The following is a 16,016-nucleotide window of genomic DNA, read 5'->3' as shown; positions in this document are numbered from 1 at the left end:
CTCCAATATTTATTCTGGGGTTCTTTGGGCCTCAATCACTTTCTGAAAATTAATTTTCAAGAATTTTTTTCAACACATTTTCTGAGCTATTCTGTGTATAGTTCAATCTAAACAGTGAACGTATGATCATTTTATTTAATAACTCGGGGTTAGCTTGAAAAAGAAAAAAACTAAGGTAGACATGGGAAGTTATCCATATTCATTAGTTTGACTAATGAATGGGAGAAGAAGGCAATCTTTTACACCTAAAATTATAGAATTTTAAGATCTAGAAAGGATGTTGTTGTTGATTTCATCTAATCTCATTTTACAAAGGAAGGAACTGAAGTCAGGAAGAGACTTACCCAAGATCACACAGTTAGGTAATAATAAACTTCAAAGTAAAACTTTGGTCTCTTGACTCTCAACTAGTGTTCCTTCTTCTACACCAATTTTGGTGAACCTGCAGGGCTTCTTTTCTCACAGAATAGTCCAGAACACTAGTTTATTGTGTCTTGGAGTCTAAGGAACAAAAAGGTGGAGAAATAGATTTTAGAAGCAAATGATAAACAGCATAGTTGTAATCTTTTTTCATTTGGACAGAATATAGGAAGGGGGGTTGGGGGATAAAGCTTCAGTTAAAACAGTAAGGTTTTTGTTCCTTAAGCTTGTCTTCAGAACCAAAGAAAGGAAAGGGAGAGATTTCTAGAAGTACTCTGAGCAATAGAATCAGACTGGAAAGACATAGCTTTAAAGCACTCTGAATCTCTCTCATTTATTTTCACCTCCCCTTTTTCCTTTCCATTATTGGCCAGGGGTAAATTATAGAGCATGTTCTCTTCCCTTGACTTTGAAATCATGACAGAGAAGAAATTCAGTGCTTTTTAGTGCACAGCATATTTATTAGAAATTATAGGCGGGTGAGCATACCAGATGGGTGGAAAGATAGACTAATTTAAATGGAACGCTAGAACAAGAATATGCCAGAGTGGTACTATTTTGATAAGAGGAAACTACTCAGAGCAAGACCTTCAAGACCCAAATTCAGAAGGAAAAAACAGCACAAGAGACCCAAGAAAGAACTATGAACAAGAAAAATAATGACTTTCTATGGAGGAGGAATAGTTTGAAGGTCACTTAATTAGTTTAGTAGATAGTACCATGGTGTATAGAATTGGGTAGTTAAGACTGGGATTTCAAGGTTAATGAGATTAGATTATGGTTAATAGAATGATATAAATTTAGAGAATTTAACCATTATTTGAAATGGGTTATTTAATAAAAATGTTAATTAAGAAGGGAATCTGATGTCTATTGTCCCTTAATGTTAACCTTTTGGGATTGAATAAAGGTCATTGACAATTTTCTGTGAAAAGCATATTCATTGTATCGTACTAGGTCACCATGACCCTTCCCCCAGGTAATGCCCCTGACCCAGGCTTTTGCCCACTCAGTCATTTTCTTGTTTTCCACTTTAGCACGTCACTTAAGTCATTTAATTCCCTTCTGACTTTGCTCATTAAAACTGTGGGCCCTTTAATGCTTTTTTTGTTCATCAAGCCTGAAGGTTATTATGTTTAAAAGTAAAACATTTTACTAGAAAAAACTATAAAGTTTAGTAACTTGTATTAGTTGTATACACTTTGAGACACTATTATTTTGTAAAGTATCCTGTTTATTCTTTTCCTGAAAGCTAGCTTTTAATACTGGTTGCCTAATAACAGCCACAAAGAAGACCAGACAATAACTGGGTCAGGTAGCATTGCCAACCACAGGTCTCATGACCCCAAAGGCCTATATGAAGGCCAGAAAAGTGGTAACCTGCAATCTCTATCTGTTATAGTTCTTTGAAGACAGTATCTCTCTAATTGTATCCCTTGTGTCTTTTGTGTTATAATGTGCTTTAAAAAGACCTGTCTTTTTCTGACAAATTATGTCTACACTAGAGTGGGAGGGATACTTACTTGCATGTTGGACTATAAGCCACACTCCCCAATGGACTCAATTGATGTGGGTGGATCATATCATTAGTTAGAATAGATTTTTTTTAAAAAGGTGAATGCTGTTTTGGAATTTTAAAAGGGTGGAATGGTGAAATGGAGTGGAAAGCTTTGTTCCTCTGATAGCATCAAGAGTGCCTCCAGAAAGGAAGTAAGGTGTATCATTCAATAGCACCTTTTCTGGTTGATGAAATTGACTTTTGAGGGCTTTGATCTAGATCTGAACTGGTTTGCTTTTCCTGATTTATGGTGACTATGATCCAGGGCCATAGTAGATTTTAAGGACATAGAGAGAACAGGAAGCACGGCAAGAATATTAGTCCTGGAAGTACTGTTCCCACTTAAGAGTCCTGTGGTCCAGAGGAGAGGTTATAGGAGATGTAGTTATGTCAAATAAGTGAAGGTTGAAAGAAAAAAACAATAATTATTGAAGACAATGGATCTGGAATTTCTTCTCTTCTTGGCTCTCTTATCTAGATGCCTAAGCCTTTTCCAACTCATGGCATTTAGTATAGGAACTTATTGCTTTTTTTCCTTTCTCTTGCTTCTTCTTTGGGTGTTTTGGAAATAAGGAACAAACGATCTTAATTAGAGCCAGCCAGAAATGCAATAAAAGCAGGCCTTTGTCAAGTTTTCCCTTTCTACAAATTAGGCTTGATTCTTAAACTAAAGCACCAGCAAGAGCTGTTCATCCCTGTTTCCCTCCTTACAGACTAGAATTTTTGGCCTAATCTATGATCAAATTGTTCTAGAAAGCTGTATCTGATAGCATAGGCCCACATTAATCTCAGTTACATTTAGACTTCAAAATTACAACTAACTCTGAACTTTAGCATATGGCAGTCCATGTTTACTCCACTAAAATAAACTTTTCTTTTTAGAATTTCATCTATTACTGATTCTTTTTCCTAATCCTTATGTCCAGAGCCTATTTAGATATCTATTTTACTGATATTACCACATGGACAATTTAGTATTAGGATCACTAGCTATTCACATTGGTATGTGATTCATACTTTAAAGTCAGCTTTGCAGAGAAACACAAATTATTCACTAACTTGTAGTTTGGTTTTTTTTAGGTGATTTTCTCCTCACTTTCACAAAAATAAGACAGTAGTCTTGTTTTTTTTTTTTCACAATCACATTTAAAAACAATTTTTGACATTTGTTTTTTAAAATGTTGACTTCTATATTCTCTCCCTCTCTCCCTTCCCCTCATTGAGAAGGAAAACAATTTGATATAGATAATACATGTGCAGTCATGCAAAGCATATTTCCATATTATTCCTATTGCAAAAGAAAACAAACCAAAAAAAAAAAGAAAGTTTAAAAAGGATGATCTGTTAAAAAAAATGTTTAAGTATGCTTTGATCTGTATTTCCATTAGTTCTTTCTCTGGAGTTGGTTAGCATTTTTAATCATAAGTCCTTCAAAATTGTCTTAGATTATTATATTGCTAAGAATAGCTAAGTCATTCACAGGTGATCATCATTCAGTAGTGCTGTTACTGTGAACAATGTTCTCCTGTTCTGCTCACTTCACTTTGCATTAGTTCATGCAAGTCTTCCCAGGTTTTTATGAAATTACCCCCTTTATCATTTCTTATAGCATAATAGTATTCCATCACAATCATATACCACAACTTGTTGAGCCATCTCCAAATAATGGACATCCCCTCAATTTCTAATTCTTAGCCCCCACAAAAAGAACTATTATAAATATTTGTGTACATATAGATCCTTTTCCTTTTTCTTTGATCTTTTTGGGCTATAGACCTAGTAATGGTGTTATTGCTAGGTCAAAAGGTACATACAATTTAATAGCCCCTTAGGCATAATATAGTTAGATTAGTTCACAACTCCACCCTCTTCTTCTTCTTCCTTCTTCCACATCCTCTCCAACATTTCTTTTGGATATGAGGTGGTACCTCAGAGTTGTTTTAATTTGCTTTTCTTTAATCAGTGGTGATTTATAGCATTTTTTCATATGACTGTGGATAGCTCTTCTGAAAACTGCCTTTTTATATCCATTTCATATTAAGAGTATCAATTAGGATTGATTCTTATAAATTTTACTTGGTTTTCTGTTTGAAAAATGAGGCCTTTATCAGAGAAATTTGCTATAAAAGTTTTTTTCCCGTTTCCTGCCTTCCTTCTAATCTTGGCTGCATTGTTTTTGTTTGTGCAAAATCTTTTTAAATGTAATGTAATCAAAATTATCCATTTTACATCCTTTAATGTTCTCTATTCTTGGGTGGTCATAGAGTCTTCCATTATCCATAGATCTGACAATTTAAATATTCTGTGCTTCCCTAATTTGCTTATAATATCACCCTTTGTTTAGATCATGTACCCATTTTGACCTTATCTTCCTATATGGTGTGAGATATTGGTCTATACCTCTATTCTGCCCGTATTAAAATAAAATTTGAATTGTACTCTGGGGTTGTGGTTTTGTTGTTTTTTGTTTTTTGTTTTTGTGGGGAGGGGGCTAGAAATAGAGAACATAAGGAATTGTTTTTTAACTTCCAACCTACTCAGAAGATATGATTTGGCTGCCTCTTGCATTTGTTGTAAACAGAAGTGTCATCAATCACAGCCAAGCTTAATGTCAGTATTGCCTGAAGCTGCTTCTTAATCTAAAGGTTCTGATGATGCCATAGGAGAAGCCACATTTCTATAGGCAAAGGGGCTGTGCTCCTTATCCTCTTAAAATGCTTGCTGATGTGACAGTGCAATCATGAATGCTCTAAAAAATAGTTCCACCTGTAGTTTTTGATACTCCTGCCAACGACAAGAAAATGATATATGATTACAAGAGCACACATTACAGTCAGAGACACTTCTCCTCTAAGAAGCCCAAAATATGATGGAAAATCATTGTTGGACTACATATATCAGTGTTTCTCAAGGACCCTTTTATTATAATGAATGGTATGATTTGATAAAATTCAGTTCTTATTTTCTTTTGGTCTCAAAGTTTGAGACCAAAGCTTAACATGTATAAAGACTTGGTCATATCTCTTTGATTTGTTTTGTTGCAATGAAGAGAATCTGTTCAGCTCTAGAAAGAGTAGGGAGTCTCATTGTCATTTGGGAAGAGGGAGGCAAATAATGAAGAAAATGAGTTAGACCTGTTTTAAATTAAAGGCATAAGTGCTAGGTAATGCCATGGAACTATTTCCAGCTTTTGGAAACAGAACTCAAATTCACCTTATTTCACTGTAAGTAAATGGCTTTAATACATCTGAATATTAAACTAAAGCACTGGAACTATTTTTTTCTTATAATTCAGTTTTTCAAGTCCATAGTCTTTTCCTTCCACCTTCCTCCCTACTTCAAATTGAAAAGGAAGAAAAGCAAAACAAATATATAAAGTCAAGCAAAACAAATTCCCAAATAGGCCATGTTAACCTTCCCCCTCCAAAAAAAAAAAAAATCTCAATCTGTACTCTGAGGCTATTACTTTTCTATCAGGAGATGAGTAGTGAATCCTGTGAGATTGTGGTTTGTCATTGTGCCAAGCAGAGTCCTTAAGTCTTTCAAAGTTGTTTTTGCAGTATTGTTGCTATTATATAAATTTTTCTCCTAGTTCTGTTTTATTTCATTTTGTATCAGTGCATAGAGATCTTTTCACATTTCTCCATAACTATTGATGTTCAGTCATTTCAGTTGTGCCTAACTCTTCATGACCCCTTCATTTCTTACAACCATTCCAGTGTTCCACTCATTCATATACCATAGCTTGTTCAATCATTCCCAGTTGATGGGTACCCCCTCTTTCTAGTCCTTTACAATCATTTTTAAAAAGTTGCTATACATACGTTTGTATATATACACATCCTTTCCTCTTTGACTTCTTTGACCTGTCTAATACTTACAACTTTACTTTTTTGTCCGATTTTCCGTTCTAATGGCCATAAGGTGGAACCTCAAAGATTTGCATTAATTTGCATTTCTCCAATTATAGTGATTTAAAGTATTTTTTCATGTGATTATTAATTGCTTGGATTTCTGCCTTTGAAAATTACCTATTCATATCCTTTAATCATTTGTCATTTGGGGAATGGCTCTTAAGAATTCAAAGCAATTCCCTATTGATCTTAGGAATGAGATCTTTACTAGAGAAACTTGTTGCAAAGATCTCCCCATTTACCTGCCTCACTTCTAATTTTAACCATGTTGGTTTTGTTTGTGCAAAAACTTTATTTCATATTTCAAAATTGTTCATTTTACTTCCTGTTATCTTTCTCAAGCTCTTGTTTGCACTATATCTATTTCAATAGAAAAACCATACATGTGCCCGGCACATAGTAAACCCTTAATAATGATTTTTCACTTATTCATAAAAGGCCAATGAGAACTAATTCAGTCTTGACTTAATTGGGAAGCAAATGGTCTAAATAAACAGTGATTTCCAAAGTAGGCGCTACCACCCCCTGGTGCTGCAACGATCCTGGGTGGGGCAGTGATGGCCATAGGTGCATTTATCTTTCCTATTAATTGCTATTAAAATTTTTTAAAAATTAATTCCCAGAGGGCTAAGTAATATTTTTTTCTGGAAAGGGGGAGGTAGGCCAAAAAAGTTTGGGAACCACTCTAAAAGAATATTGGACAGAAGGGGATTCTGTCTTATGAAACCTTTTCTCATAGTTTCCTTTGCTTTTTGTACTGGTAGTTGAGATTATATTTGGTAAATTAGCATGTCTATGCAATCATGAAGATATATAGATGCTGGACAATTGGGAGACTTACTGATCAGTGGTTAGGCCCCACCCTAAACCTAGGGAAATATCCTGGCACTCACATAATACAGTACAGAAAAGCTTTCCAGGGTTTAAAGTAGAAATTCTCTTCAGGCCTGATAGATAAAAGATGGAAAGGGATAAAAAGGCTCACTTCCCTATTATAGTATGGCACCCTATACTCCTAGAGATCTTATCCATCATTTGACTCTGATCGGAATCCACCATTAATATCCCTTACTAATGGGGGTCCTAACAAAGTTGGTAGCCTGTGTGACTATGCCGTGATTCAGGTCATCTGATGCCTCTCTGTTCTCTCTTGGAATAGGAGTTGCAGTAGACCAGTAGGGGCTTTAGGAGCAGTGAAGTTTAATTGAACCCAAAGTAGTACTTATCTGATATGATTTCCCTTTTTTACCACACATAACTGAATGAGGAATCTAGCAGGCAACGTGGTGGCTGAGGCTATCGTGGCTGCTATGCCACAAATAAGCATCAGGACCCAGGCTTCCCTCTCATCCTTGCTAGCCCAGCAGCCCAGGATGAGGAGCTACCAGTAGGGAGGGGCTGCCAGTAGTCCTGCAATTCTTTTAGAAGGAGTATGGCCACCTCAGTTCTGCTCTGTTGGACCTTTCCCTTATCCCTCTCTCCCATATTCGTTGCCTGGAGCTGCCCACCAGCTTGCCCCCTCCCCTTTGGCTTCTTGCAGCTGAGTAAACATTTCCCCAGCTCCTTGCCTGTATTATTAGTTCAGTTTCTGCATAGTCATATATAGTATAACTAAAACCCTCCCACTAATAGTATCCCCATTTGGAAACCCAAAATGTGGTATTTGGATGACTGTCTCTCCTCTCACTATTTTGGATTTTAAATTGGATTTAAATTTTTAAAAAGTGGACATCTGGGCAGACCAGTGCTGAGGTGCCCGATTTATCAGTATTTGTACTGGTATTTGAAGTTGAAAAGTTGAATGTAAGTGCTAAGTTATTCAGCAGTGCCATCAGAGAAAGAATGATTATCTTATTCATCATGCTTTAATTTGTAGAATCTACCCTTTTGTCTCCTGGCAGGGAATCATTTTTTCCCCTAGAAGCCAATTAGATACTAAAGTCTATGTGCTTTTTAAATTAATTATTTTCAGAAAATGGCCTTAAAGCCAGCATTCACCTTTCAAAGTAAGTTAAGCTGACCAGTTGTAAGATGGAAATCCATTTGAGTTCACCTTCTCTCCTGGCCTTGAGCTTTCTCCTTCTTTCCCCCTGCTCCCTGGCTGCTCTGTGCTGCTAGGCTGCTGGGCTTCTAACCATGGCAAAAGCCCATCAAAAACCCGCCTTGACTATGGTCGTCAGGATAGCTCTCCAATGATCTGGTTCTCCTCTAGAGTTTTTTAAAGGCAGTGAGCATAGTTCTAATCACTGTAAATTCAGGTTATGGCCAGATTAGTGGGGAGATAGGATGGCTGCTTGTTGTTTTGCAGTGATGTATTGTTTATGGGATTAGTGTTCTGAAAGGCCCAGGGTGTCAGCTGATATTTATTACTTTAAGCTGTCTCAGCTGTTCTGGTTCAGCAAATAGACCTACAGTCACAATGAATGCAGAACTCTGCGTGTCATGTATGCCCCAATGTGTGCAAATGTGATTAGGGCTTTAGATAGTATGGACTGCAGATGCAGGGAGGAGTTATGCCAGGAACCTAGTCTGATTGTACTCTGCTACTGAGAATGTTCACCATCTTTTTGAAGGCTGGAGAGATGGAAGATGAAGGGAAAGGAATCAAATATGATTCTTAAGGTTATTGAAGAGGTCCATGGTAGGCTGTGTGGGTGAGCAGGGTCTCTGCTTCTGTGCTGAATTTCTAGTTGGCTTTCAGCATAACAGTTTTTACTTATCTTGCTCTGCAGTCTTCCTGAAAAGGACACTTTCAAGGTTGCTGTACCTTTAAGTGAACCTTCCTCCACAGTTTTCCTGTCTGGGTATGCTTAGAGCTATGATAATCTGGCCAATTCTTTTTAAACAGATCTGTGCTGCGCCCGGAAAAGAAATGTACAGTGTACCAGTGTATGTCTAGGAACGCATACTGCAGTTGGTTTGTTTTCTCAAAAAGAAATTTAATTTAACCCAAGTGTACACTGTCACACTAAACACACTGGGGCACCAGAGAAGGGGCTTATTGCAGCTAGTGCCATAGCAAAGGTCATCTTTAGAAAAAAGCCAAAAAATAACTGGAATTCTTTCCTGATAGCTCCTCAATGGGACATGTATCTAGGCAGATGTGTTTATTTTTTCAGAGGGAGTTCCCAAAGACCCATCTCAAAGTTCATACAATGGGTACCCTCATTCAGTTCCCAAAGAAGGAGCTCATTCTCTCTTTTCTGTTCCTCGGGGCCCCTCCCTGCTTGACCAGAAGAGGTCACTGTCACTTGCTGCCAGCCTTCCCTCCTCCTCCATCCCCAGGGAGACTTAGTTCCCAGCCATAGTCAGGCCAGGGAAACCCAGGAGACCCCTCTGAAAGGGAAGAGAGACTTGCCATGCTCATGGGCAGATGCCTCTGGGCTGGTGGTCAGGGAGGGGAGGGCACAAAAGATTTGGCTTTCTGACAGCACTGCTTTTGGGCATTCCATGCCTCTCTCAACTAACAAATTGCCTTTCTCTGTACATGTTTCCCTCAAAGGACGGCATGAACTGGGTCTGCAAAAATGTCAACGCTAAGAAGAAATAAAATCTAGATGAATGGAAACACAGGAGCCGCGGGAGCTGAGTTCTGTCCTGAAAACACTCATTTGCTGCTTTCTGACCATCTGTGTACAGCTACAGCTGTTTAAAGAGAGGGAACAGCACGGTTTCAAAAAGAATCCCCATTCCAGCAGTAGGTTTAACTGATCTCTGAGGTTCAGTATCATTTTTCAAATAAAGGAATTACATTATTTCCTCTGCATAATTGAAATAGTATTAAATGTCTCAAAGCACATGATTAGAAAATGAGATCTTTTAAATGAACAAGAGATTGCAGTGCAGTTTAGACCATTCCAGTGGGCTTTAAAAAAGAGAGAAGGAAAAAAGCTCATGCCGAGTTCATTTATTCACTGACCTGTTCCCTGGATTCCCCTAGCACTTTGGAAACCACACCAAACATTCCCTGGTGTTGGTCAGATTTTTCCCATCACCAATTGAGCTGGTGTTGCATTCTGCCTATGTTGAAGGGGGTTGGGGAGGACTGGAGGGAGCAGCAGATGATTAAACCATCTTGTCATGCAGGTAGGAGAATGTGCATGTAATCCTCCCCCTTTGGGCATGGAAAAAGGGAAAAAAAAAACTCTTTATTGAAAACAAGTCACTACAGAATTGAACCTCCCCCCACCCCCAGCAACAGAGACAAGCAACTTCTTAGGGCTCTGGCAATAATGACAACTGGAATGTAAGGAAAGGTGGGAGGTTTAATTCTAGAAAAATTAAAAAGTCCTTAAACAACTCTTAGATCGAGGGTGCAGACTAGCATAAACAGGCTTCTCCAGTTCAGTGGAGCACGGAGCAGCCAACTCAGCTTAGCTGGCCTCTCTGTGGTGCTCCTATAGAAGAGATTTCTAAAGCTCAAAGAATTCTATGTTTAAATGATTACAATAGGCCCCTGGTATCAGATTTTAAAAAATAAATGCCGCTTTACTGTGAACCCATTCCACAGAGAAAAGCTGTACAGATCGATTTTTTAGATGAGATCAATTTTTACAGAGCAGCAACTTTGTGGAGTAGGATGAGAGTGGAAAAGATTTGCTGTTAGAACAGTGGTTCAGTGATTCCAGAGGTCACATCCAGGAAAACCAGGCTCCCAGCCCACTCTGAAGGGCCCACTGTGGTTGGTCATGAGGCTGATGGGAGAATGGAAGGGAATCTGCTGTGGCTCTGAGTTGTTGGGAGAGTTTGTTTTTTCTTGCCCTAAGAAATGTCCCCAATTTAGTAAGGCCTATCTCAGAGCTACCACACCTCTTTAATTAGACTGTACTCTGGTGCCTAGGGGCTCAGGCTTTGAGAGAATTTGAGATTCTCTGTCCAGTTTCTGGTGGAAACAGTCTTCCTCACATTAACTCTCCCTGCAGTTGACCCTTAAGTCTCAGCAGGATAGTGGAAAGTTGAATGGGCTAAAGAGACCAGCCGGCTTCTTATCCCCAGAGGTGGCCTGTTCTGACCAAGTCAGAAGTGAGCTGGCATAGCTGTTGACTTTCAGTACCAGCCTCACAGTCCTGGGACCATGGACTCCATCCATCTTTCTGGAAAAGAGCTTTGCATATGAAACCGAAACATCAATTTTTAAAAAGGGGGTAATGGGGATGTTGATAAAAATTCTCATCCCTCACCAACCACTGAAAGATGTCCTGCTGAGTCATGCATAGATTGATAAAAATCGCTTATTGCTTGGCTCCATCTGGGATGTCATTTCACCCCTAATCTGTTCCGTGGTCCTCCTGATGAGGGAGGAGAGCTGCCTGCCTGGAAGCAATCTAGGATTCCCCCCCCTTACCAGGTTACCAGCAGAGCCCCTAAACTACCAGGATGCTGGTGTTTCCAAAGCAGGGCCCTTCCTACTCTAAAAGGCTGAAAGCCCAGAGGGCAGAGGGTGTGATTGCTGATTTTAAAATGTGTAGCTTTGACTTTGGCTGCAGCCATGTACTGTTTCTGATATATTTTCACACTTTTATCACCAGCCTCCAAAGCTTCTTTTTAAAATTTTGCCCTCCCACATCCTCAGCCACCTTTTGTAACTTTCCTGGGTAGCTCTTTTAATAAAATACAAAGTAATTACGGGAGTCACTAGCCTTCATCTTGTGGGGAGGGGTGAGGGGGAAGCATGAAATAATTTTTAAAAGCTCCTTTTAAAGCCCCCATTATAGAAACAATGTTTGTTGGTATTCCACTCCTCCTCCTAAAAGGATTGCAAATTTTCCTGTTCAAGGCAAGCCTAAAGACAGAGACTGTTAGGCACAATTTTTTTTTTTCTCGAATCATGGGGTGAGGGTGGAGGGAATGAATAAATTGGCCAAAGGGCCCTGCTGGCTTGGCTGTGGCATATCCCTCATACAGGCGGGAGAAACCAGAGTGTCCTTCTCCCCCACCCCCAGCAGCCAGTTACTTTGGGTTCATTTGCCCTGGCCTGTAAGCAGTGCTCCCCCTCCCCTTTGCTATCCGATTGTTGCTATGGAAACAAGGATGTCATTGATGTGGGCCGAGCAGGGGAACATGTCAGAGCACAGCTGAAAGTCAGTGATTACAACGGTTAGAAATGTTATGCCAGGGTTAGGGAAGTCAGAAGCTCGGGGCAGCTGCTGGGAGGACATGTTCCTAACCTACTCCCTCATTCTCTGTTACTGTCTTCCCTTGATTTTGACAAATTTCTTTATTCCCTCAAGTGGAAGCTATTTCTTTGATACCCCAATCCCCCATTCCTCAACGGCTGGCTGTTCCTGATCAGCCCAGCCAGAGTTCCAAGGGGGCAGCTGGGGACCCCTAGGAAATGCCATGTCACCAAGGCCAGCACACTTCGCTTTATTGTCATTGGAGTCAGCTTTTATTTTTCTTCTTTCAGAGACAAGCCTTTCTTTCCTTGTATTTTTAGCTGCTCCATTCCTTGTGGTTTCAGGGCTCAGTCTAAGCCATCTAAAGGCCCATTTTATAAGCCCTTTGGAAAATGATAATCAAAGGGAGGGACAAGGGGTTTGGTCATGTGGAAAACTCGATGTATAATTTAGACGTCTGTCAAAAAAAGTAGCAAATAAATCGAGTAGAAATAAGGGCAGCTTGGAATGTGTTGTGCTCTTTAAGGAAACGGAGGGAGGGGCCTGGAACGCTGTCCCCTTTCAAAAGCTCTATATGTCTCTTTCAAGGTGTTTTTTCAGAAGTCCAGTTGTCACCCATTTGGTGACAGGCAACAATCCTCAATCTTTCCTATCCCTGCTGTGTTCAGGGCCGCCAGACTCCAGGCATCCTCCCAGCCCTCTACCACACAAGGATTTTACTTCTTCCTGGGCCTCTCACTAGCCACAGGGAATTACTCCTCAGAATCAGACACTGGGTCTTGAAGTCCTAACCTGTCACTTTCCATCCGGTCGATAAACTCAGATGAAGTAAAAGGTATTAGGTGCCAAATGTGGAGGGAGCCTTCTCCCAGCTTGGCCCCACAGACCATAGAAGAGGAATGGGAAGGAGTCATAAAACTTTAGAAGGAACCTTAGCTATTACTTAGTCCAACATCCTCATTTTTTACAAAAGCAAAATTGAGGCACAAAGACTAAGTAGTTGAGTACAGCCTAGAGATGGGAGATCCTGGGTTCAAATCTGGTCTCAGACATTTCCTAGCTGTATCACACACACACACACACACACACACACACACAGACAGATCACTTAACCCGAATTGCCTAGCCCTTACTGCCCTTCTGTCTTGGCACCAGTATACTGTATTGCTTCCAAGATGGAAGGTAAGGGTTTTTTAAAAATAAAAACAACCCCCCCCCAATAAAGTAAGAAGTTGAGTTGATAGTGACTGGCTAGAACTAGGACCCAAGTCTCCAGACTCATAGGTCATTCTACTAAACCACGATAGGGCAATAGAGCATGGGACTTGCTTCTCCAACCTTCGTCCCTATTTCTCCACCACCCCTATCACATATTTTTTTCTTCTTGGCAGCCTTACACTCACATGCCTGGTCCCAGGCCCACTCGGACCAATGGGACAGCTTTCCCAGCTCTGAGAGAGCAGTACAGAAAAGAGGAATGGGGAAGGCAGACAAGAGAAGACTCCTTCCCCTGCTGAGGCTGGGGTGTGTTTTGTCTCTCACACCTTGTCCCCAAAGCATGGATCTGCTCTGTAACTTGGGGGAAAGCAGCAGCCTCAGCCAACAGCTTAGCTACTTCCTGGAATTAGCCCTATCTCTGAGCTACCCAATTGGCTCTGGGGTAAAACACAGTTGACGACTCAGTCAAGCAGCATTTTAGGGCCTCTCTCTCTCTCCATCCCCCTTAATTGCAATCTGTTCAGCAATTTCCCTTTCTAACACTGCCAAACCCAGGAAAGCAGGCGGCTGGGATGGGAGGAGAAAGAGCAGCTCCCAGCCCTGCCTCCCACCTCCACAGGCTCACCCACGTGCACACAGGCAGACCTGGGGCCTAGACACACAAATGCACACAGGCACAAGTTCATTTGTTTTTCACACATTTGCTGGACACCAAGAGGGACACAAAAGAGAGGAAGAGAGCCTGCCTTTGAGACCAATGCAAAAAAATGAAACAGACTGTAGGCTTTTAGTATCAGGAGGGATAATAGAGACCTTCCGGGGGCAACCTCCTTTACAAATTAGAAAATGGGCAGGAATCTTGCCCACAATCATAAAGCAAGTTAGTGGAATTTGAACCCCAGGCTTCAGACTCCAACACCAGTGGTCTTCCTATTATGTCAACATGACACTCTCATATGTAACCCAGTGGAATTTCTTGTCAGCTCCAGGAGGGGGGAGGGAGAGAACATGAATCATGTAACCATGGAAAATATTCTAAATAAATAAATGATTAAAAAAATTAGTATATCTGAGGCAGAATGTGATACATATCAGGAGAGGTAAAAAAAGATCCTTTGGAATTAGTGGTGAGAGAAATCCTTTTTGTTTGGAGCAGATATCAGGAAAGGTTTTTTAGAGAAGGTAGAATTTGAGGTGGACCTTGAAGGACAGGAAAGAATTAAATATCTGGGGTAAAGGTTGTTGTAAGGCATCTAGGCCAAGAAAATGTTTGTGGGTCTGCTCAGGGAAGGGAAGAATTTCATTTGTCTGGATTGTAGGGTATACGAAGGGAAGTCAGATGCTATACGTCCAGGAAAGGGAAGCTGATGGTAAAGGGCCTTGAATGACAGGCTGAAGAGTTTGCACTATTCAGCAGGCTACAATAGGACATCTCTGAAGGTTTTTCTAGAAGATGAGTAATGTAATTAGGGAGGCCTATTAGAAAAATTACTCTTGAGTTGGGGGCAAGATAGATTAGACAAAGGAAGGTCTCTTAGAAAGCTACTGTTATAGTCAAGTTAAAAATCTATAGGACTGGGTGGCTTATTGGATGGGAACCAGAGCAGGAAGAGAAAAAGGAATAAGAGAAGACCTCAGAGTTTGGGCCTTTCAGTAACTGAGTGGATGGTGATATCATTCATTAACAGAAATAGGAATTCAGCCTCCAGGGCAGGCTGGTGGGTGAAGCTCCCTTTTTTAGGGGCTAGAGGGACAGTGATAGTACTGATGAGTTTAGTTTGGGATATATTGATCTTAGTTTCAGAAGGAAAATCAGGTAAATATGGGCCACAGATAATTAGAAATGGGAGTCTGGAGCTCAGAAGCGGGGTCAGAGCTAGAGATATAAACTTAGGAATGACCTACATAGAGCTGAGAGTTGAAGCTTGGAAGTTGCCTGGAAGACATGCTAAGGAGAACAGTAGTAATTGGCATTTATATGGTGCTTTAAAGTTTGTGAAGCACTTTATACAAGTCATCTCATGTGAGGTTATATTGTCAACCTACAGACCATTATCTCTATTTTTCAGTAGAAGAAACTGAGGCTGAGAAAAGCTGAATTAGTTGTGACTCCACAGCTGGGCCCCTTGATCTTGGAGTCAGGAAACCTGGATTCAAATCCCAGCTCGGTTGTGTTACTCTGAACAAATCATTTAATTCCTCTGGGTAAAATTTAAGGACCCTTCCAGGCCTATAATTTTATGATTCTTCTTACCTATCCCAGGACACCCATCCAAGGGGGAACAAGTGAAGGGACTTTGAAGAGGGGAGGTCAGGGCAACACAATCACCACTGACCTCATGGAAGCTTTTCCTATGGCTGGACCTACAACTATCAATCAACATTTACTAAGCACCAACTAGGCACTAGGCTAAGCACTGAGGATACAAAAAGAGACAAAAGGTAGTCCTTGCCCTTGAAGAGCTTACCAATCTAATGTAATGGGGGAGACAACATGTGGATGGATAGGTAGAGATAGAGTGATGGATAGATGGATGGATGGATGGATGGATAGACAGACAGACAGGGATGGATAGATGGATAGGTAGATAGAAAGACAGACATATGGATGGATGGATGGATGGATGGATGGATGGATGGATGGATAGATAGATGGATAGACAGACAAATAGACAGACAGAGATGGATGCATGGATAGGTAGATAGATGGATAGGCAGACAGGCAGAGAGAGATGGATTGAATGGATAGTAGATAGACATACAGATAGATAAAACAAGCTAAATACTTAC

General features: G+C 40.3%; 1 protein-coding gene across 1 annotated transcript in view; it reads left to right on the top strand.

Moving 5' to 3' along the window:
* Positions 1–9,658, top strand: part of ARL3 (ADP ribosylation factor like GTPase 3) — a 28,438-nt gene extending 18,780 nt beyond the window's left edge. Inside the window, exon 6 of the mRNA XM_044662545.1 lies at positions 9,395–9,658. Within this exon, the coding sequence (XP_044518480.1) occupies positions 9,395–9,442 (48 nt within the window). The 3' untranslated portion in view covers positions 9,443–9,658. The remainder of the gene's footprint in view (positions 1–9,394) is intronic.
* Positions 9,659–16,016: the final 6,358 nt, after the last annotated feature.

Source organism: Gracilinanus agilis, chromosome 2 (assembly GCF_016433145.1).
Source record: "Gracilinanus agilis isolate LMUSP501 chromosome 2, AgileGrace, whole genome shotgun sequence".
Lineage (NCBI taxonomy): Eukaryota > Metazoa > Chordata > Mammalia > Didelphimorphia > Didelphidae > Gracilinanus > Gracilinanus agilis.
Note: the sequence above shows the minus strand (reverse complement) of the source record. Positions and strands in the feature narration are given on the sequence as shown.